We start from the raw sequence: 22,074 nt of genomic DNA on the forward strand, positions 1-22,074 counted from the left end.
TCTATAGCACAACTGTTCATACAATTTATTTATTTGCAATTGTTTTTTTTTGTTTTTTGTTGTTGTTGTCTCTGTGTACTGGAAGCTTATGTCACTAAAACAAATTCCTTGTATGCGTAAGCATACTTGTCAATAAAGCTCTTTCTGATTCTGATTCTGATCTGAGGTCCTTTGAGGGGTTGGCATCTCAGGTGTTCTGGATCCAGACTTGAACTTGTGTAAATCCTAGTTACCACGGGATGTAAATCCTGTGGCAAAACAGAGAAACAAATAGAGACATAATTAGCATAGCTGCTGTTCCAACAGAGTAAAATGAATGAGTTTAACCCAAGTTAAAGAATAATAATGCACATTTGATCAGATATAACTGCAGTTCAAAATTATGAGATGCATTATTTGAATGCTTGGCCAAAGAGATGTGTTTTTAATCTAAATTTAAACAGAGAAAGTGTTTCTGAACCCTGAACATTATCAGGAAGGCTTTTCCAGAGTTTGGGAGCCAAATGTGAAAAAGCTCTACCTCCTTTAGTGGACTTTGCTATCCTAGGTATTACCAAAAGTCCAGTGTTTTGTGACCTTAGGGAGCGTGATGGATTGTAGCGTGGTAGAAGACTAGTTAGGTACGCAGGAGCTAAACCATTAAGGGCCTTATAAGGAATAATATTTTGTAACTGATACGGAACTTAATAGGTAGCCAGTGCAAAGACTGTAAGTTTGGTGTAATATGATCATATTTTCTTGACGTGGTAAGGACTCTAGCTGCTGCATTTAAAAAATGAGAAAATTATTGGTCATCCAATCTTTTACATTTTTAACACACTCTGTTAGCTTAGATAATTTAGAAGTTTCATCTGGTCTTGTTGAGATATAAAGTTGAGTATCATTAGCATAACAATGGAAACTAATCCCGTATTTTCTAATAATATTACCAAGGGGCAACATGTATATTGAAAATAGCAGAGGACCTAGGACAGATCCTTGTGGCACTCTATATTTTACTGGTGATAAATGAGATGACTCCCCATTTAAATAAACAAAGTGGTAGCGATCGGACAGGTAGGATAAACCACCTTAAAGCCTGCCCTTGAATACCTGTATAGGTTTGTAATCGATCTATGAGTATGTCGTGATCTATGGTGTCAAACGCAGCACTAAGATCAAGTAAAACTAGCAATGAGATGCAGCCTTGGTCTGACGCAAGAACCAAGTCATTTGTAATTTTAACAAGTGCAGTTTCTGTGCTATGATGCGGCCTGAAACCCTTGAAATTCTTCATAGAGATAATTTTTTTTGCAGGAAGGAGCACAATTGAGCAGACACAACTTTTTCTAAAATTTTAGACATAAATGGAAGATTTGAAATGGGTCTGTAATTTGCCAATTCACTAGGGTCTTGTTGTGGTTTCTTACTAAGAAACCACCAGCTTGAATGGTTTTGGGACGTGACCTAAAGATGACGACGAGTTAATAATATTGAGAAGCGGTTCTTCTGCTACACGTAACAACTCTTTCAGTAATTTAGTGGGTACAAGAGCTAATAAACATGTTGTTGGTTTAGATGCAGTGATAAGTTTATTAAGCTCTTCTTGTCCTATAGTTGTAAAGCACTGCAGTTTATCTTTGGGTGCGATGGATAAAACTGGAGTATTAGACGCTGTAAAATTTACATTTGTTATTGTATTTCTGATGTTATCTATTTTATCAGTGAAGAAATTCATAAAGTCATTACTATTTAACTGTGAGGGAATATTTAGATTGGGTGGCGTCTGGTTATTTGTTAATCTAGCCACTGTGCTAAATAAAAACCTTGGATTGTTTTGGTTATTTTCTATGAGTTTGTGGATATGCTCGGCCCTGGCAGTTTTTAGAGCCTGTCTATAGCTTTAAGTTAGTTTTTCTCCATTTGCACTCAAGACTACGAGTTTCTTTCTTGAGAGAGTGGGTATTACTGTTGTACCATGGCACAGTACGTTTTTCTCTAACCTTTTTCAATTTGATGCGGTCAACAGCTTCTAATGTATTAGAGAAGATAGTGCCCATGTTGCCAGTCATTTTGTCTAGTTCATGTGTATTTATGGGTACACAGAGCAGTTGAGATAAATCAGGCAGGTTATTTGCAAATCTGTCTTTTGTGGCTGAAACAATAGTTCTGCCCGGACTATAACGCGGAGCCATATAGTTAATATCATTAATACGCAGAATGCACAATACAAGGAAATGGTAAGTAACATCATCACTTTGAGGTACGATATCTATATCAGTAAGATCGATTCCATGCGATATAATTAAATCTGGCGTATGATTACAATGATGAGTGGGCCCGGTGACATTTTGCTTTACTCTAAAACAGTTTATTAAGTCAGTAAACGCAAGTCCTAATGCATCATTTGTATTATCAGCGTGAATGTTAAAATCTCCGAAAATTAGCGCTTTATCAACGTTAACCAACAGGTCTGAGAGGAAATCTCCAAATTCTTTTAGGAATTCTGTATACGGCCCTGGTGGTCTATACACAGTAGCCAGAACAAGAGATACGATAGATTTCTTTTGCATATCTGACAGTGTAACATTAAGCAGAAGTATTTTGAATAATTTAAACCTGTGTCCTGTTTTCTTGGTAACACTGAAAATATCACTATATATTGTTGCAACACCTCCTCCACGACCAGTCTGACGGGGACCATGCTTATAACAGTAGTTTGGTGGAGTAGACTCATTTAGACCAATATAATCATTTGGTATTAGCCAGGTTTCAGTCAAGCAGAGTACATCAAAACTATTATCTGTGATCATTTCATTTACAATAACTGCTTTGGGTGTGACTGATCTAATGTTTATGAGCCCAAGCTTTAAAAATTGTTTTTGTTCATTTATTTTACATTTTTCTGGTTTAATCACGATAAGATATTTTCTAGATCCTACATTAAATTTATATTTTGACCTCACTATTCGGGGAACAGACACAGTCTTAATAGACTGGACAGCGCAAGTACTTCTAACATTTAAGCGGGTAGAACAAAAGCCATTAGCAGTTATTTGAGAATTGGCTTACTAGTCATATGGAGTGTAGAGTCCTGGAGATGTTGTCTGAGAGGAGTTCTGCCCCGACTCTGCTGGGGTGCGGGCCATCAGCATGAAAAAGCCTAGGATGCTCCCAGAAAAGGTTCCAATTATTAACAAAGAGCATTTTCTGTTCTTTACACCAGGACAATAACCATTCATTTAAAGCAAAAAGTCTACTGAACCTTTCGTGTCCTTGACGATACGTGGGAAGTGGTCCTGACACTATGATCATCACCGCGGGTATGATATGATCGATCAGGCTCCTGAAGTCCCTCTTCAGTATCTCCGTCTGCCGCTGCGTGGTGTCGTTAACCCCGGAATGAAGCACTACCGCTCTGGGGCTCTCGATGGCCTTCAGGATCGCGGGTATCTGCACAGAAACATCGAGAACACGAGCATCCGGGAAACAGTGAGTGTGCAAATTACCTTCGGCTAACGTAGCATGGATGTGTCGGACGATGGAGTCTCCGATGATCACAGCGTCACGTTCCGTCTCACGGAGGGGAGCGAAGCGGTTCTGTGTGGAGATCTCGAAGACCGGAGTGGAAGAGGTTGCCGTCCGGGGCCTGGCTCACGTCCTCCGCTGCGGGTGTACCCAGGGTCCATGGTGTCCCTGCCCCGGAGTGAAGGACATCTGGGAAGATCGCGTCCTGGGTGCACCGGGCCTGTGCAGAGAAACACATGTAGAGTAGAGGTGGTGGGACTGTTAGCAGCGCGCTGTATACTTACCCCAGACTTGTGAGCGTCAGCCTGGTTTCCATCACGGCTCTCCACTCTTTCAGCTGGGCCTGCTTCTCCTCCAGGTCCTGAGTCTGGTTCTCCGCACCAAATGCAGCTCGAACGTGTTGTCACCTGCACTCTAAGGTAGACATACATCCGCAATTAAAGCAAGTAACAGTGAGTAAAGCAATGGTAATGTGTGTAAATAGAGTATTAGCAATGCACGCAGGTTTAGCGGCAACCACGCTGGCGATGCTAATGGGCTATAAGCTAATAGTGGACTCGGGAAATCAAAATAAAACTAGTGATAACAAGGCGCTCTGATTGTTTTTGTTGTTTTATTATTTTTGTTTAAAGAAAGCAACCTAATTGAACAAAAACATTAAACTTTTGAATTACTGTGTTTATATCAAATATGGTGATCTTGGTGCGGTCCCTCGGGCAGGTGATGTCTATGCTTGTAGTCCAGGAACACCATCTCTGGCTGAGATGCGAGATGCAGACAAAGTTTGCTTTCTTGATGCTCCTAACTCCCAGACTGGCTTCTTCGGCAACACTGTAGAGGACTCTGCCCAGCAGTTCTTGGCAGTCCAGAATCAGACAAGAGGTCAAAAAGCACATCTTGCCTCGGCATGATTCAGCTGCCACCAAGCCTCCAAGTTGGGTTCTACACCTGCTCGTTGCCAAGGGCATCCCCCTGCATGGATGGTGACACAGCCTGATTCTCAGGGCACTGCTAAGTCTTCTAAGACCACAAAGTGTCCTCGAGATGGGTGACCCAGGGACAGAGGGAACTGCCCCAGAGGGTAGTGACTTCGCCATTCCCTCCCCCGAAAGAGGGCCAGGGGCTTATCTGGTCAATGGCCAGCAGTAGCAAAACATCACAAAAAGAGCAGTTTTCTCAATACCCGTATCAGATACGTCAGGGTCTGATAGTGAGCAATGTTATGCTTTCTCATGCTCAGTTTTGACGCCTTCTTTGGCCACAGGCCAAGAGGTTGCAGTTGCAGGATGCACTGCTTCGTCACACACCTCCTGCCAACCCTTCCATTGACAGCTGTTTTATTCCATGACCGAGGTCCTCCTTGGCATGTATGCACTGGCACACAGCTGGCCCAGAGGTCTGTGCAAGTATGCATTTCTCCCAGCGAGCCTCCTTGCACAGATTCTGTGCAAGATCAAGGAGGACTTTGATCAGGTTTGGTTGGTTGCACCCTACTGGCCCACCCGGACCTGGTTCTCAGACCTGATGGTCTTCATGACAGCCCCTACCTGGCAGACTTCCTTTCTCAGGGATGAGGGTACCATTTGGCACTTGTCCAGATCTCTGGAATCTCCATGTGCAGCTCCTGGATGAGACACGTCAGACTTAAGTGGCTTACCACAGGCAGTAATAGATTCTATCACTCAGGCTAGAACCCCCTCTACTAGGCAGGCTTATGCCCTAAAGTAGAATCTGTTTGCTGAGTGCTGTTCTTTTTGCCAAGAAGACCCTGGAGATGACAGATTAGTGCTTTCCTTTCTGTAGGCGAGGTTGGAGTGGAGGCTGTTCTCCTCCACCCTGAAAGTGTATGTTGCCACCATTGCATCATTGAGCTCCTGGACAATCTGTGGTGCTACTTGGCTGCTTTGGATGAAATATATATATATATATATATATATATATATATATATATATATATATATATATATATATATATATATATATATATTACAAATATAAAAAAATACAAATATACTTAACGTCTTGATTTTTTACATTTTTATAATGCATTATCTTCCTGTCGATCCACCATTTCACATTTACAACTTTCATTTCACATTTGCGTGTTTTTTGCATTAAAACATGGGTTGATTTTCACATTGGTCTGAACAAAAACAGCAATAGGGCTTATTAAAAATGCACATTTATTCTCTGCCAGCAGGAGCGGCAGAAATAAAGCGGCTTTCCCTGGCTGTACACAAATCAGCACAGCAGCTGACTTTGAAACGTGCAGCTCTTATATTTATTCAATGAAATGACACCCTTTTGAAGTTTAATCGTCACATTAAACCATGTCGCAATTCTTGTCTTACCTCCCCAAATTTAAGACCTCCTGAAACCATAATTTTTGTACCATTTAAGACATTTTATGGCCTTTAATTTGATACAACTAAAGTTAATACTTTTAAGGACCTTTTTTGAGAATGCCATTGTTTTTCACTCAATGAAAGTTTCATCTCTCTGCTCTCTTTTCTGCGCACATGACCGTACGTCTGACCATAGCAACAGTTAACTGTAGGAACCCGTGGCGCCGTACTATGACCCAAACGGCTCTTTGGGCATTTGGCATTTATTTATTTTATTATGTCAAAAGACGGTCCAGAGTCCGCCAGTTGGTGATCCCTGCACTACAGGATGTCAGGCCCTCATGGAGTACGTTTCTAAGTTTTGACCCAAACAAAACTCAAAACTAGAGACAAATCAGTCAGGAACAGTAAGAGAGCAATTGTCTGTGGCCACCACCTGCACAACTATACACTTTTGGGGTTTGTCTTGCTGTTGCCTCTCCAGCCTCACCTGTTGTCATTTTCATTTGCACTAAAGCAGGTGAAACTGATTCACAATCACTTCTGCTTCCAAACTGGACAGACTAATATCCCTAAAGTTGATCTGACTTGATGTTACACTGTGATGATTTCGTGTTCCCTTATTATTTTTTTGGGGCAATATTCAGTCCTATTTGCTTATAAAAAGTGCACATAAAATTCCAGTTCTTAACTCTTTGATGTCATATGTAGTATTGCTAAGTTTTTTCCCCATTTATCATTGTCCTAAAGTAGCAGTTCAAGCCCCGAGGTTAAGCTGCTCTATTTTTGCCATGAAAGTAAAATTACTGACTTGCTGTCACATATTGTTTGTCTCTAATTGGGTTTCACATGATGAAAAAGCAGAAGGTTAAACATTAGAATGTACCAACAAGTAAAATTAATTCCCTGGAGGGTCTCAATATATTTGGTCAGAAAGAAAAAATAAATTCCATAAAAATTCCTTCTGAGAAATGAGCTTATTAAAAACATACAGGAGAGACATTAAAGATAAGCCGATAAAATACAAACTGGCAGAAATAATGAAAAATGTACTAAAATTTAATAATCTTAAAAGCCAGATCATCTTTTGACAGAAAAACACAAGAGAAAATAGTTGGTTTAGTACAATATATTTCAGTCTCGATAGACATAGAAATCGATAATTCCCCCACTTTTTACACTATAAAAGGCCTGTTTATTTATGGAACAATCTTCATGAAACAGAATGGCATTAGAATATGATATATGAGCTAGGAAAACCAAGTGACTGAATACAAAATAATGTCACATTGGTAATATGGGCAGTACTTTCTGATGAACGAGTCCATAGTTGTCAGCAAAACATTTACATACATATGTCATTTATAGACATTTACACACTGTATCAAGAATGGAAGTACAACTTAAGAGAGAAAACAACTAAACTTGACATCATTTACAACATCTACACTTAAAGATGCTCATGCTGACTGCTGATAACTGGATATTAAATGCGGTCATCCTTCATGTCTTTGAAAATGTGGTATTGTGCAAATGAATACTGCTAACTCTGATTTCTCGTCCAGCTTCTTCAACAGGTGATGAGGCCATTGAAAAGCACAGAGTTCAAGAGTTTATGGGGAAAAGTTTTAAAAATGCAGTTGTGGTGAAATTTCAGTGATTTTCTCCTTCTTGACAGTGCAGGTCTTGAAGTTTCGGAACTGATATATCCATGGGTTTTTAGAGGAAGTTGAAGGATTTTAAATATTGCCACCAGATTTTCAACATAAAAGGAAATGAAAGATAAAGAAAGAATCCTGGGACATTATAACCCTAAGATTCATTTGGTAAAGTAACTGAAAAAAAGGTAAATTTTCACTATGTTTATATGAGGTTTAATTTCTTCATCAGCCATGGTCAGTGATGTAAAAAGTCCGGAAGGTCCAGGAGATGTTGAGATGTTCTCAGTTCTACTGAAATTGCTTCTGGGAAATTGAGTTTTTCCTCAAATTTTACTGCCAAAATAAAGGGGAAATAAAAGAGTCGTTCTCGTTTGCTATGTCCGGTGCTGCTTTGAGTCAGTAAGTCAGCTGTTCCATTGAATCACTCACTGAGGATGGGAATGCTGGCATGATCCAAACAAGCTAACAGTTCTTCATTACAGCATTCTGCAGAGAGAAGAGAAAAAAAATCAATAAAAACAAACAAACAAACAAAAACTCATATAGAACCACATTTACCACAAGTACAAAACAAGGACACAGCACAACACAAAAGTCATTCTAACTGCTATAGACTGAGCAAATGCTGCCCTCTAGTGGAAAAGTTACTTACTGAAGATTTTTATAGAAATTCCACAAATACATGGCTTCACATCCTCAGACTTACATTGCTGTACAATACAATACTTTATTGGAATGTTTATTATTAAAAGCCTATACTGCAAATAATGCACTCAAATAATGCCTCTTAAGCTGAGTTCATGCAGCTAAAAGGGCACTGCACTGAAACTCTACCTGCACCCACTTTGCAGTGCTGAATTTTGTAACCTTCAGAGCATCATAGTTAATATGCTGTTGTTGTGTGTGTGGTCTTACAGTAGGGCTGCACAATATCAATGAAATTACCAAAATATCAACAACGTGCATATTGCAAGGGCTTGTGATAACTCGATTTTAATAATTTAAGAATAATGGTTTAATAGTTTGTGGATTTAATAAAGTCTATGCTTCATAAAGACAAATAATCATAGATCACACTTTGACTTTCCATTTACATACATTTTGCAAAATTTTTGTAAAATCTTTAAACTCGTCAATGCCACTTTATTCATTCCTAAAGCAAACTTTTGCCTGATTACGGTTTACATTTACTGTGTGGACTGCCATCTTGAGCATGCAAGTATCAAATGACACATTTAGCGTGTGATACCAGGGAATTGTCCCAGCGAGTCTCATCTGCTATGACCGGCTTCAATCCCAATCAGCAGCAAGTAAAATAATAATAGCTTTAAAAGGTAGTTAAAAGGTAGTTAAAAGGTAGAGCAGGGGTCGGCAACCTACAGTCGCCAACAGTGGCACGCAGAGGGATAATCGCTGGCATGCGAGCAATAGAGAAAACTGCATACTGACGTACATTTTGAGATAATAACTTCTCATAGTCACACAGCCTGCACATACTGGCACTTCAGATCAAAGCCTCAGCGGTCTGACAGCACTCGTCAATGTCAAAATGACTGTGATGGCTAATCAAATCAAAGTAGGCGGGGTTCCTGGTGACAGAAGCAGAACGCGAAGCTTAAGTTTAACGTTAAAGAGGGCAAGGTAAGATGAAGCTGCAAATCATTTAATATTAGTCAACTTTTAATGATACATTTATGATAGAAATGTTAAATGACCGACAGCTATATCCAGCGATGGAAACTACTAGAATTTTTTTTTCTCAAATATGGCCATTTTGAGAGAGAGAGAGAGAGAGAGAGAGAGAGAGAGAGAGAGAGAGAGAGAGAGAGAGAGAGAGATGTATAAATTGCCTGCGTTATCTCTCTCTACAAACAATGAAGCTGAATTTAGTTACTTAAAAACAGCGATTTTACCCCCCTCCTTGTTGAGAAATATAATGTAGCGATTCAGTGTCGATTAATAAAAGTTGCGTGACAGTGCTGACAACAAGTTTATGAGCTTGAATGTTACTTTTTGCACAGCGCGATCTCAGATCTGTGTGCCAGTGGTGTGTGTGTGTGTGCGTGCATGCGTGCCTGTATCAGTTAAAGCAGCGCATTAATGTAGAACAGTGATTAAACGGTTTTAATGCATTGACCTTGTCACACACACATACAGTGATGTTCAGCATGGTCACACTGTATATCTGTTATTCAAGAAACTTTTGAAAAGTTAAAAAAATAATTTATGAAAAAATCTTCTGAAACTTTTTGGAAGAAAATCAAATAGGCTTGTTTTTTTGTTTTTTTTTTCAAAACCATCAGTGGTTAACCAGAAAAATTAAAAATGGCTTGTCATGTCGAAAAGGTTGCCGAACCCTGAGGTAGAGTATAATATAACATTTATCAAAAAAACAACAACAAAAAAAACACTTTGACAGATTAGAAATAGAAGCTCTTCCACATAAATCACTGCCTCAAAGCCGATATCCTCAGAATAAAATGAGCAACAACATATAACAAAATAAAAAGACAGAGAATGTAATTACTTTAAACCAAATAATTCAATATAATTATAACAACCCTCTACAGACACCTTGGCAATTGAATCTTCTTAGTTTACTTGGCAGACTAATATATATATAGGTCTATAAATGGTTTTAAAATGGCACAGTTTTTTTTAATATCTGAAAGTACACTCTGAACGTCAGTCAGTCAGGCATTATAATATGATAATCGAGTATTAGAATTAAAACTTGATAACCATGTATGCATATTAATCATTTTAACTGAATTTAGGATTGGTGGTGGTACTTTTATGGTCATTCAGTGTTTCTGTAAAAACAATTGGGAAAAAACTAACAGAAATACTGATAAGATGATGCGAATCCTACTAATAAGAACAATATGAAACACACTAGGGATTAATGAGCTGCTGGATTTATGAATATTAATCAGGTTGTGTGCATTCACTCAAATTGATTTGCTGAAATCAAGCTTTGTCCTTTGTTACTTGTGATAAGAAACAGTCTCGATTTTTTAAATTCTGTCCATGTTGTTTAGATACTTTTAAATGTGCCGTGATGGATCACTGTGTAGCAGCTTCAGTTCAAGCGATAGAGCGAGTCTCTTCTACTGCAATACAAGTTATAGCGCAAATAAACATGAATGAACATCAAAAGGTATGTTAAAAGATACAGTACAACTTACCGACAGTAATCACTTATTTGGTTTTAAACCATGGAAAGACGCCAAAAAAACTGCTTGTGAATAATGTCACTTAATGTTGCATTTACCTCAGCAAAGTTATCCAATGTTCACAGCTCATTAATTAGCTACAAAAAACACTAAAGAGGAGCTCATTTACATTTAATTACATATGTATGTTTGAATAAATCTGGCATGGAATTATGTGTAAATTAAGTGTAATTATTATATCTGAAAATTAATAGCAGTTGAATATAATAGCTCTGTTATTATTCTTAACCTTTAATATAACAGTCATGTACCAACTGAGAGGGTTCCCAGTATAGTATCAAACTATTGTTATCGGCAGATATCATTATCATTTTGAATAATTGGCTATTAAAAAAAAAAAAAAAAAAAAAGTATCAGCCGATCACTATCGTTGAACGTTTTTGGCTGTAAAAATCTGGTATGGAGCAGTAGTATCTTGGCTATATCATTTTCAAGTTTTAAATGTTTTAATTATAACTGATTTTTACTTGTATCACATATTGAATATTATGTATCACATATTGAATATTATACATCACATTTTTTTTATATCATGCAGCCCCACCTTACAGTCTCTGTTTCTGAATACTGGGACATTATTTGGTGTGATCAATATATCAGTCTAAGATAAATAATGTAGATGGGAGAAGCTTTGAATAAATAAGGAATAAATGATTACTGGATGATGTAACTGTGACATGGTGACAGACCTGGCTCTGAGCTGCTGCTGACTCTACAGGAGGATACAATTGGATTTCTTTTTCGCTTTCTTCTTTTCCACTGGTGTTTTCCTGTTAATTTGTCTGACCAAGTCATAGAAGATCTGCAATGTGCAAAGAAAAAAAATCTTAAAGTACTCAATATAAACATGAAACCAGACCTGCAAACTTTAAAAAAATTTTTTGGCGTACCATCAGTGTGACGGGATGGAACATTTGGGGGTCATTTATTCCTAGATTATTATCTAGATCACAAGACATTATTACCTGAAGCTCCTTGATGGCTAATGTCAAAATTGTAAATGCACAATGTACAAAATGCAAGCTTTAAATGTTAAATATTTTCCAAAGGTTAGAAGGTCTGTACTCGTTCACACACAACTTCAACTATGGTTTTCGGTTCGGTTCTGATCAGAGTATTTTTTGCGATTTAAAATGCTATTTAAAAAACCTCTAGTACACTTTAATTAAAACTCCAGTACACATCTGTACAACATGGATTATCATAAGTCTACTTCAAATTTCTTTTGAAAGAAGTATTATTTTTATGGATTGGCCATTATTGAGCGTTATAAACACACTTGATGTCGGTTTCATTCATACTGGAAGCCGGAGAGCGCCCAGGCAGAAACTCCACATATGCATCACAGAAGTAATAGGAAAACCCTAATATGGACAAAGGCATCCATCTATAGGTGTAACTGAATTAAAAGACAGAAACATTTTGAATGATTCAAGCCATTCAAGCCAAAAGTGAAAAGTGAAAGTAAAAAATAAGCACGCGTTCATAAGCGATTTCAATGCCCCACATAGCACCTCCCTGATGCCCGCAGTTTATATACCGTATAATTACCCAACGATACAACTGCGACTGAAGATACTGAAGTATATTTTTCTCCCATCTCGTATCTATTCCCTTCACTGATTCCATTTTTTGAAATGGAAATGTCCTAGCTTTATGAGCAGTTGGATTTATGCTAATCAACGGATAATTGTTATTAAGTGCCGTCATTCGGTTATTTTTATTATATTAATATGTTTCAGCACATTACAATCATTATATGGCTTGAGTTAAGGTAGCCTTTCTTCTGAATTAAACAGTTTATTATACAGATTGTAAGCGTGAATTCCGTCTCTCTCCCTCTCTCTGTTTATGGGTATTTGTGCATGCATGGGAAGGGTGTGATTTTCGAATAATAATCAAATAATACCCAGTGATTTTCAAATATTATGTTTGCTTGAAATGCCCATCACTAGTTATAATGCTCTCTATTGTTGGACAGCAGGTTTAGGAATGCTTATCATTGCAAGTGATTGGAAGTAAAATGTTTGGCATGTGTTGCTGTTTTCAAATGCATGTTATATGCAGGGAGGTGTTTCTAGGGCTGGTCCAAATACCATTTTTTGAGCTTCGAAGCTTCGGTAGTAATCAACACCGAATATTCAAAGCTTCGGAGGAAACATATTCTTCTCTCTAACACCGTGTCTACACCGGACGTAAAGCGGTGCAGCGCGACAAAATACAAAAGAACCTATTATGCTGTTTACGCTATTTAAGACGTACTGACACAAATTTCAAATGAGTTTCAACGGTCGCTTTGTCACAAACTTATGTCTGTTTGCATTTTTATTATGTTGTGAACCATTCATCCAAAAGAAAAAATATCAATATAAAGATAAAAATCACAAGTTAACGGCTGTGTATTTGCCCGTGATGTTTATGTGGTATTTTGAAATAGACTTTTTAGAATATTTTAACTGACAACACTGACACCGTGGAATGCTTTTGCTTGAGTTAACTGCTTATTTATTTTTACTATATTTTCTTTAAAATGAATTAAATTTTCTGTAATGTTGTTTTAATATGTTACATAGCCTACTACTTGCTTTTAAATAACAAAAAAAGTGCCTAAATGTCTTTTGAAAAAGACCATGACTAGGACTATAATCTAGGCTTCATAAAATGAAATAATTAAGTTTAAATATTTCATTTTCCACTGTACGTATGCACAAAATTTAAATGTATGGGTATGCTAATTAGACAAACTAGCTAGCTAGCTGGCTAACATGTACAAATACATTACAAAATGTAGCCTTTATTTTGTGGCCTTTGTTGTCTGTTAGACTATTTTAGGCATTTCATATTTCTCATATTTCCCTTTGTTGTAATAAGTACTTGTCACTGTAGGATAATTGTGAGAGTAGCTCAAGTCTGGCCTCTTCAATAGGCTCTTTTAACAGATTCACTCATAAAATACCTATAAGTCACTTCAACAGCTCCATTTAATTATCACAATTTATTTACTACTTACTTATGTTAATACTTATTAGTATTTATGTAATGTTACAGTATAGTAAAGTCGTGGCCTAATGGTTAGAGAGTTTGACTCCTAAACCTAAGGTCATGGGTTCGAGTCTCGGGCCGGCAATACCACGACTGAGGTGCCCTTGAGCAAAGCACTGAACCCCCAACTGCTCCCCGGGTGCCGCAGCATAAATGGCTGCCCACTGCTCCGGGGGTGTGTTCACACACTGCTGTGTGTGTGCACTTTGGATGGGTTAAATGCAGAGCACGAATTCTGAGTATGGGTCACCATACTTGGCTGTATGTCACTTCACTAGTAAAGAAAAATCAGCATTTTTAGAAATTTTTTAGTGGGTGGGGGACTAAAATCTCGCCTAGGGCACCAACAGAGCCTGGGCCGGCCATGCATGGCGGGTGTGTTGCTGTGGACCCAAGGGGGTGCAGTGTTGCATTTTGGTGCAATATGGACATGCGATACATTCAGAATGTATAAACTTTTAATTAATTACAGAAGCGCGCGCCTCACGTGAGCGGGGCTTATATACTTAGAGAACAGACACTGCACTAGTGATACAAAACATACAGGTCTGGTAAGAGCAATACTTTAAATATAGACAAATTTTTATTAGGCTGGGCTACTGTATTTTTTTTTTTTATGACTGCCGTATACACAAGTATTTTCCAAGCAAATTAAGTGCACGTTTTTATCATGTGTAAAATTACTGATTTACATGGCGGATAAAAGCAGCTCATTTTTTATATACTATAGGCGTACTACTTGCAGAACTCAGGTGATTTTTTCAAACATGATGTGCTGTTGTGGTAGGCCAGTTTCAAATCACAAAATGCGTACCCGCTTCGCAAAATGCATACAGGTTGGCAGGTCTGTGAAACTACTGGAATATGTTCCGAATGAGGGAAGTGTCAAGTGAGTAAATGTTAAATGCTCACATCAAGGACGTTGATTTTCGATTTGGCGGAGGACTCTAGAAAGGCACAGTTGTTCCACTGCCGGGCCAGATTTTGCCCCTGTTCTTTCCCCACCACCCTCTCGTCCTCCAGATCACATTTATTTCCCACCAGGATCATTGGCACCTATAGTCAAAGAGGAGGAGAAAAAGAAATCGTTACACAAAGGTAATTATGTGGATCTACCATTTCACTATGGAAACTAAATGGTTATGCAACATTTATGAAGGCATTGCAGTTTTGTGACATTTTCAGTCGGTTAATTAGAACAGTGAAGATGAAAGACGCCAAAAGTTATTCTCAGTTTTAAACCAGAAGATGTCACCAAACCACATGTCAGACATGAAATGAGCACCATCATACCAGCCATTACTAAAATCTCAGTATGCACCTTTTATGGTAAGAACCGAGCTGTCTGATAATATAAGTTGGTTAACTGTTGTAGTCAAGTCTATAAGCTATAAACAAGTTACTTTCTGCTTTTACCAGACACATTGTTTATTATAAACAAGTAACCATTAAACTAAACAAAGACAGTACACATGGACAACTAGGGTAACATCACAATGACGGCATCGTCTATTGGCCCAACCCTATGGACAACAACAGTCTGCTGTAATGTGTATGTGTGTCTACAGTGTGTAAAATGGTGCGTGAATGCAGAGGTGATTGACTTAAATCCACCTAGAAAGATGCAGGATGCTGCCAGTATTCCCCATTTCCTTCAGTGGCCTTAAACAGTGGAGAGCACATAGAGCGCCTCTCTCACTACACTACTCTTCAAGCACCAGAGGCCTGCCATGTTTGGACTGGCCAGATGGAAAAGGTTTAAAATCTAAACAAACCAGGAAGAGGTAGTGGTCAGCGCAGATATTTCAGCACAAGCCTCTCAGAACTAGGAATGCTATGTTTTAAGCTGAAACTAAATGGTACCAAATCAGACTAGAGAAAAGGACAGAACCACTAGAGAGTGATATTATAAAAGCAATACCAAACCAATCCACAGCTTCTTCAAAAGTAATTACGGAATCATTAACTATTATTCTTACGCGAGATCAGAAACCAGAACCCAAAGAGTTCACTCATACTCTATTAGTGAGAACAGCTGGCTTTAAACTCATACAATTGATGTACCACCATAAGTGGCACATTCATACCTTCCAGCCTCAATAGATCTAAACATTTGCTGGGGACCGGGACTTACAGTGCGGTCCAAACCACAGAAGCAGCACGACGAGAGAGACAGAAAGAGACACACACAGTGTTAGGCTAATCAAAACACATTCCAGAAATGTTAACCGCTCATGGCTGTGATCCCCCGGGCCAGTATTTCACACTAAACACACACACACACACACACACACACACACACACACACACACACAGTGTTCTTTCCACACATCCAAAAAAGGGCATCCCATGACTGATATAGAACAGATGCAAGCCAGAAGACTTGGGTTGAAGGTGGGCTGCTGCAGAGATGGTGTGTAAACCCATGGGATGACAGATTCATTTCATCAGTACTCTTGCTTTGCTTAGGGTTGGGAAATATATAGAATATTCACAATATTGCTGGCAATATAAAGTAACATGTCATTAGACTAAATTGCACACTAAATTGTCTAACTTGTTCAATACAAATAATCAGCAAGCCATTATACAAAAAATATGTGAAAAGGTGAAACATTTTTGATTGTCTAAATGTTACTGACAGAAAAAGAGAGAAAGTGATAATGGTACTTTAAACTGTGTAACTAACAAAAAACAAAAACATGGTTTTAGTAAGGCAGGGATTTTATAAATCAAGTCTCTGAAGTGCTTTTCTATGCATGCATCCATACATCAACGTCCACTCAACAGGAATATTTTCTCTCACACTTACATCCTCTGTGTCCTTTACTCGTAGAATCTGCTCTCTTAAGTCCTGCAGGTCGTTAAACGTGGACTGTGCTGTGATTGAGTACACAAGAGCAAAGCCCTGACCGTTCTTCATGTACAGGTCCCTCATAGCTGTGAACTGCTCCTGAAAGAGAGAGGGGGGGTGGAATACACAATGAAAAAAGCACATCTACTTTGTAAACTTTGACAAAAAAAAAAAAAAAGAACTCTGAAGTGTCAAAGTTTTGGATGAACTGACTTTCAGTGGGGGGACAGAAACATCTCAGTTTTGTGAAAGGGGCCTTTTTAAAATATTTTGTACTGTTCTCTGAGGTCCACTTACAAGATATCAGGATTTTTACATCAGAAAATATAATTTAGAAGTAATAGGCTATTTTCTGTCCTGTTTGAATAGGCGGGGTGGATCGTAGACTTAGAAGTAAATGACTTCTGGTATGATTGGCTAACAGTGAATGTTTGACAGCCTACATCCGTCACAAATGCTATGATTTAGGTTAGAAACGCATAAATAATAATATAAATATATATAAATAAATAACAAATATAAATAACAGACAAAGCAATAGTGAGTGACCATGTAATAAAAACAGTTACTCACACTTGTGTTGTGTGACATTATTGTCGGATCCAATATAGTCGCAAGTTTAAATCTTTCTGAAAATCCTGCGTTGAATCGTGCTTTGTTTGCAAAAACATCTGAGGTAAAATTATGTGAACAAAGGACCAAGTTCTTACTGACACGGTCTGGAACTTCATTAAAAATAAAGTTCATCCACTCTTTCCTAATGTTGGGATCAGAATTAAGGCAATGCAAAGACTAAGGGTGCTCTGACTGATTAGCCGATCTCATATACTGATCTCAAGCTGACGATGCGGTTGCCATTAGAGGTTTGAGTGTTCATTTCGTTAAATAAGACTATGCTGGAAAATGTCCTTGACTAGCTTTTTTCCCATGACTAAGATGAGAAAAAGATGAGATGATAATACATTTATATTTACATTTAGTAGACGCTTTTATCCAAAGCAACTTACAAATGAGGACAATAGAAGCAATCAAAATCAACAAAAGAGCAATGATATACAAGTGCTATAACAAGTCTCAGTTAACTTAACGCAGTACACATAGGAAGGGTTTTTTAAATAATATAATAAATAAAAATAAAACAGATAGAATAGAAAAAGAATAGAGCAAGCTAGTGTTAGAGGTCTTTTTACTTTTGTTAATTGTATAATAAATGAAAAGAAAACAGACAGAATATAAAAAGATTAGAAAGCTAGTGTTAGTTTTTTTTTAAAGTCTATTAAATAATAAGTCTATAAATTATTTTCTTAATAATAAGGTCAATAAACGATAACTATGACTATATTCACATTCAATTTAATTGACGAAATAAGACAAGACTAAAATGTATTTATAAAAAAAATATATTAAAAATATTATCATTATACATGCTAAATTAGTTACATTTAGTATGTGCTATGATAGCTGTGGATCTGAACTGAATTTTTATAAATTGATTCCAGGCCATCAAATCCATTAGTTGGAACAAGAGTCACTAGAAAACCATTTTGGAAAACACCTGCTGAACGCAAACTGTGTATGCTCTTCTGTGTCAGCCGCGCTGCAGGGATGCGCTATTTTCTTTCAAATCAAAGCGTAAATATTTTCTGTATTTATTTTGCGAAAAAAAAATAAAAAAATTATCGAGGGAAAAAAATAACACTTATTTCATATATACTGCCCTTTAAACATCCAAGTACCTTCTCAAAAATATGGCTGTTTTTAAGCATTTTCAAGGACTTAAATTTCAAGAAGTCAAATTCAAGTACTTCAAGCACTTTAAGCACCTTGTAGTTTATATACGTGGAGTTGCTCGCAGAAATCTACTGCCAGATAACAAAAAAAAAATATTTTGTTGATGATTCCAAAATTAATCAACTAAATCAAATTAACAAACATTAAAAGCATAACTGTATATTTATTTTTTCCCCCTCAAACAAATCAATTTGTGAAATTTCACAGAAAACCCACATTTTGCACATACAAAAATGAAGTCGACATTATCTGGCAACATGGGTTAAAAATATATAGCTAACATAAACTTTATGAAGAAGGATCAGAGAACAGATTTAATCAACAAATAAGGTAGGTTTGTATCATACACAGCTGTCACCACCCACCACTGGCATTCAGGGCTGCAAGCTGTGCAGATGTCGCCACCTTTTGCATTAGGAACCAGTTGATTTTTAAGAAAATTGCCAACAGATCAGGCCTAATTTGATTGGGCCTGTCTCATTTCAAGTTGTTTTTTTAAAAGTTAATTTATGCAAATCAGGTTTAGATAAGAAGTTTTTTGGGTCTATCCAAATCGGTTACAGAGTTTGAAATCTTTTTTTGTCCACTAATGTGGTAACTGTACATTGCCTGCTGTTGCAGGCTGAAGTGTGGAAACAGGGAGGCCAAAAGGACTTACTGTTCCTGCTGTGTCCAGGATCTCCAACATGCACTGCTGGCCGTCCACTTCAACTTGCTGCATGAGGATAAGAGGAGAAAAAAATTAAACAACAAAGCTTCCATCGTCCACTGGGATATTGAACAAAATACAGGAAAAGCTACTGAGCATAGAATTGCTACCTTCCTATAGGAGTCTTCTATTGTGGGGTCATATTTCTCCACAAAAATTCCCTGGACAAACTGGACTGTCTGCAAGAGACACAGATATTAAATTAGAGCCAGAGAATGTTTCACGCACACCTGTAAAAATATCAATGTCAAAATTCAGAAAAAACTAACAAAAAATCTGCCATATATTCTTAAAGCAGTAAAGGATTGAATGGGTGGTCACAGTACACTTTCTGTCCCTCTGACTTCCATTTATACATATGCAAATGTGGGACACCAGAAACGCAAGTTAATATGAAAAAAATCTTTATTTTCATGTGTTCTAAAGTTTATATCACATGAAGATGTTTGACCAATAGAAGATCTGTATGTCCAGGGGTCCGTTCTTCATACCTTGCTTCATACATCTGAGATGGTTTGACAGATGCCAGATCTTTTAAAGGCGCACTATGCAAATTTTGCCAAATGATGCTGATATTTGAAACAGGGTTCCCACACCTTGGTTAACTTCAAATTCAAGGACCTTTCAAGGACTTTCCAGTTCCAATACCTTCAAATTCAAGGACTTAATGTGAAGACACATTTCAAGTGAGAGCAAGGTTACATCATGTTACCTTGTAAGATACATTGTTACAGTTTTCATGTGTCAAACACAACTATGCAATTGCATTTATTTTTGGCCTTATGACAGAGATCTGATATTCTATTTGTCGTATTTTGGTTTTGCATAAAACTGAAAAATATTCAGTACATCCTATACTGTATTCTAAAATGATCTGATATTAACTTTTGCATTAGGGTTGCCAACTTCAGAAAATGAAAATAAGGGACAACTGTGATTCTTTATAGGAAAATAAGGGACAGAATAAAGGACGCTTAAAATATTTTTTATGTACCATGCTGTAAAAAATGACTTTAACGATAGAAGACTGTAAAAATGCTTCAGTAAAAACCTGTTAAATGGTTAATGGTAAATTCCCCTACTATATACAGTGAAAAACTGTATTGGACATTACATGTAATTTTAAGGTAGTTTTTGGAAGTGGAAAAAGACTGTATAATTTACAGTGTATATGAAATACATTTATCTTTTGTGCTAAGTATACTTCAAATACATTTAAATATTTATGTCCTAATGCTATTTCATGCATTCTGAGTTATTTACACTGTTAAAAGTTGGATTGTCATGCTAAACATGGCCAAAATTTCAAAAAACAATTTGGACATATGATGGAGTATTTCTGTGCCATATACACTCCTTTCAGATTCATATAAGTTTCGAAAAAAAAAAAAAAAAAATTGAGCATGACATCATGAAAGACGGAATTCCTTGTATGGACACTTCTCCTGAAGAGCGCGCACAAAGCAAACAGAGCGAGAGCAAGAGCACGTCCATCAACGTGCTTCATTCGGGTCAAGGAAGTCATCGTTAGCACTGCACAGGACTTGCTCGAGTAGAAGTCATCAGCACTGCACAGGACTTGCTCGAGAAGTCTCCAACGAAGTGTGTTTTTGGATGTGGGGTAGAGCTGGGCGATATGGCAAAAAAAAAAAATTCAGAACATTTGAACAATTCTCGATTTTTACGATTTTTAACTAAGTCAACTTGAAAATGTAAGTACAACATGATTCAAGTAATGTTTTCTTTATTATTCCTCTAGTTATAGAAATTTCGATTTCAAGTGCAAGCATAAAACAATGTTTAAATGTTAAACCTAGGTAAATGTGCGCTATATCCAATAGTTTGTGCGGAGAGTGGAAGCTGAAGTGCGCTTTAAGGACATGGAGGTGCCAGCATGATCACTTACATTTTTTTTCAGTAGATACATCATTTTTGCTCATAAGAGTAATATATCGTTCATAACTATAAAGGGTCTACTATTATTTATGTGCACTCATAATATAAACAAAACATTGTGCTTTCATAAAATATAGAAAGCAAACACTCTTTCTACCTTCTTGTCTTGAACAGGAGTGCATCACAAAAATGCAGTGAATACATTCACAGTTTAAAGCGGAATGTCACAAATTTGTCATATTTCATTTGATAACCAGAAAAATGTAAATACACAACAGAATTTCTGAGGGGAAAAAACTTCATAAGGCTACTTTAAGAAAAAAAAAAAGAATAAGTTAAGTTGTTTTATACATTTAAATAATTAGACATGCTAAAAAACAGAATTTGGTAACAATAAAAAATATGATGAGAAAAATATAACATTCCATAGAGCCCTAAACGTAATTTTTTAAAAACTTTTAATAAACTGATGTGAAAATGTATGTTTCATGATTTTAATTAATTTGACATGCTTTTTGATTAATAAAAAATAATTTAACTACTAAAAACGAGTCAAGAAATATTAAAACTGAAGAAAAAAAAAAAATAAAAAAATAAAACCTGAATCCAGAAAAATTCAAAAGGAAATAAAGGAATTTGGAAAAAAATAAAACGGCATTTAAAAAAAGAAGAAAAAAAAAAAAAGATTTCATAGGGCCCTACAATAGCCCTACTTTGCTGTAACAAGGTGTGGTATATGGGCAACTCTGGAAACGCTGCCCTCTCATTCTTTGATCTGCTAACCGCTATGTTATGCTCACGTGTCCTGATAATAAAAGCTTTCTAGGACTAAACATTATTTGGATAATTGGCAAAAAAAAAAAAAAAAAACTAAATCTCTTAATAGCCCTACTGTTAGACCTACCTGAAAAACTAAAAAGCTATTTATTTCCTTTTTAGGCCTATCTTTATTTTTTTATTTGTGCTATCATTAGTAATTTCTTTATTTGTTCTTACTTTATTACAGATTGCTTACTTGTCATTTTTTATTTAA

General features: G+C 36.9%; 1 protein-coding gene across 3 annotated transcripts in view; it reads right to left on the reverse strand.

Annotated features, from left to right (window-relative positions):
• Window positions 1–6,890: 6,890 nt before the first annotated feature.
• The window catches only part of LOC109103832 (ras-related protein Rap-1A-like), a 31,362-nt gene continuing 16,178 nt past the window's right edge, over window positions 6,891–22,074 (reverse strand). For all 3 annotated transcript variants that reach the window (XM_042765953.1, XM_042765951.1, XM_042765952.1), the window contains exons 3-8: window positions 19,256–19,324; window positions 19,095–19,151; window positions 16,604–16,744; window positions 14,704–14,847; window positions 11,439–11,551; window positions 6,891–7,999 (exon numbers count right to left, since the gene is read on the reverse strand). In XM_042765953.1, the coding sequence (XP_042621887.1) occupies window positions 11,462–11,551; window positions 14,704–14,847; window positions 16,604–16,744; window positions 19,095–19,151; window positions 19,256–19,324 (501 nt within the window). In that variant the 3' untranslated portion in view covers window positions 6,891–7,999; window positions 11,439–11,461. The remainder of the gene's footprint in view (window positions 8,000–11,438; window positions 11,552–14,703; window positions 14,848–16,603; window positions 16,745–19,094; window positions 19,152–19,255; window positions 19,325–22,074) is intronic.

This window comes from Cyprinus carpio, chromosome A11, assembly GCF_018340385.1.
Source record: "Cyprinus carpio isolate SPL01 chromosome A11, ASM1834038v1, whole genome shotgun sequence".
Classification (NCBI taxonomy): Eukaryota; Metazoa; Chordata; class Actinopteri; order Cypriniformes; family Cyprinidae; genus Cyprinus; species Cyprinus carpio.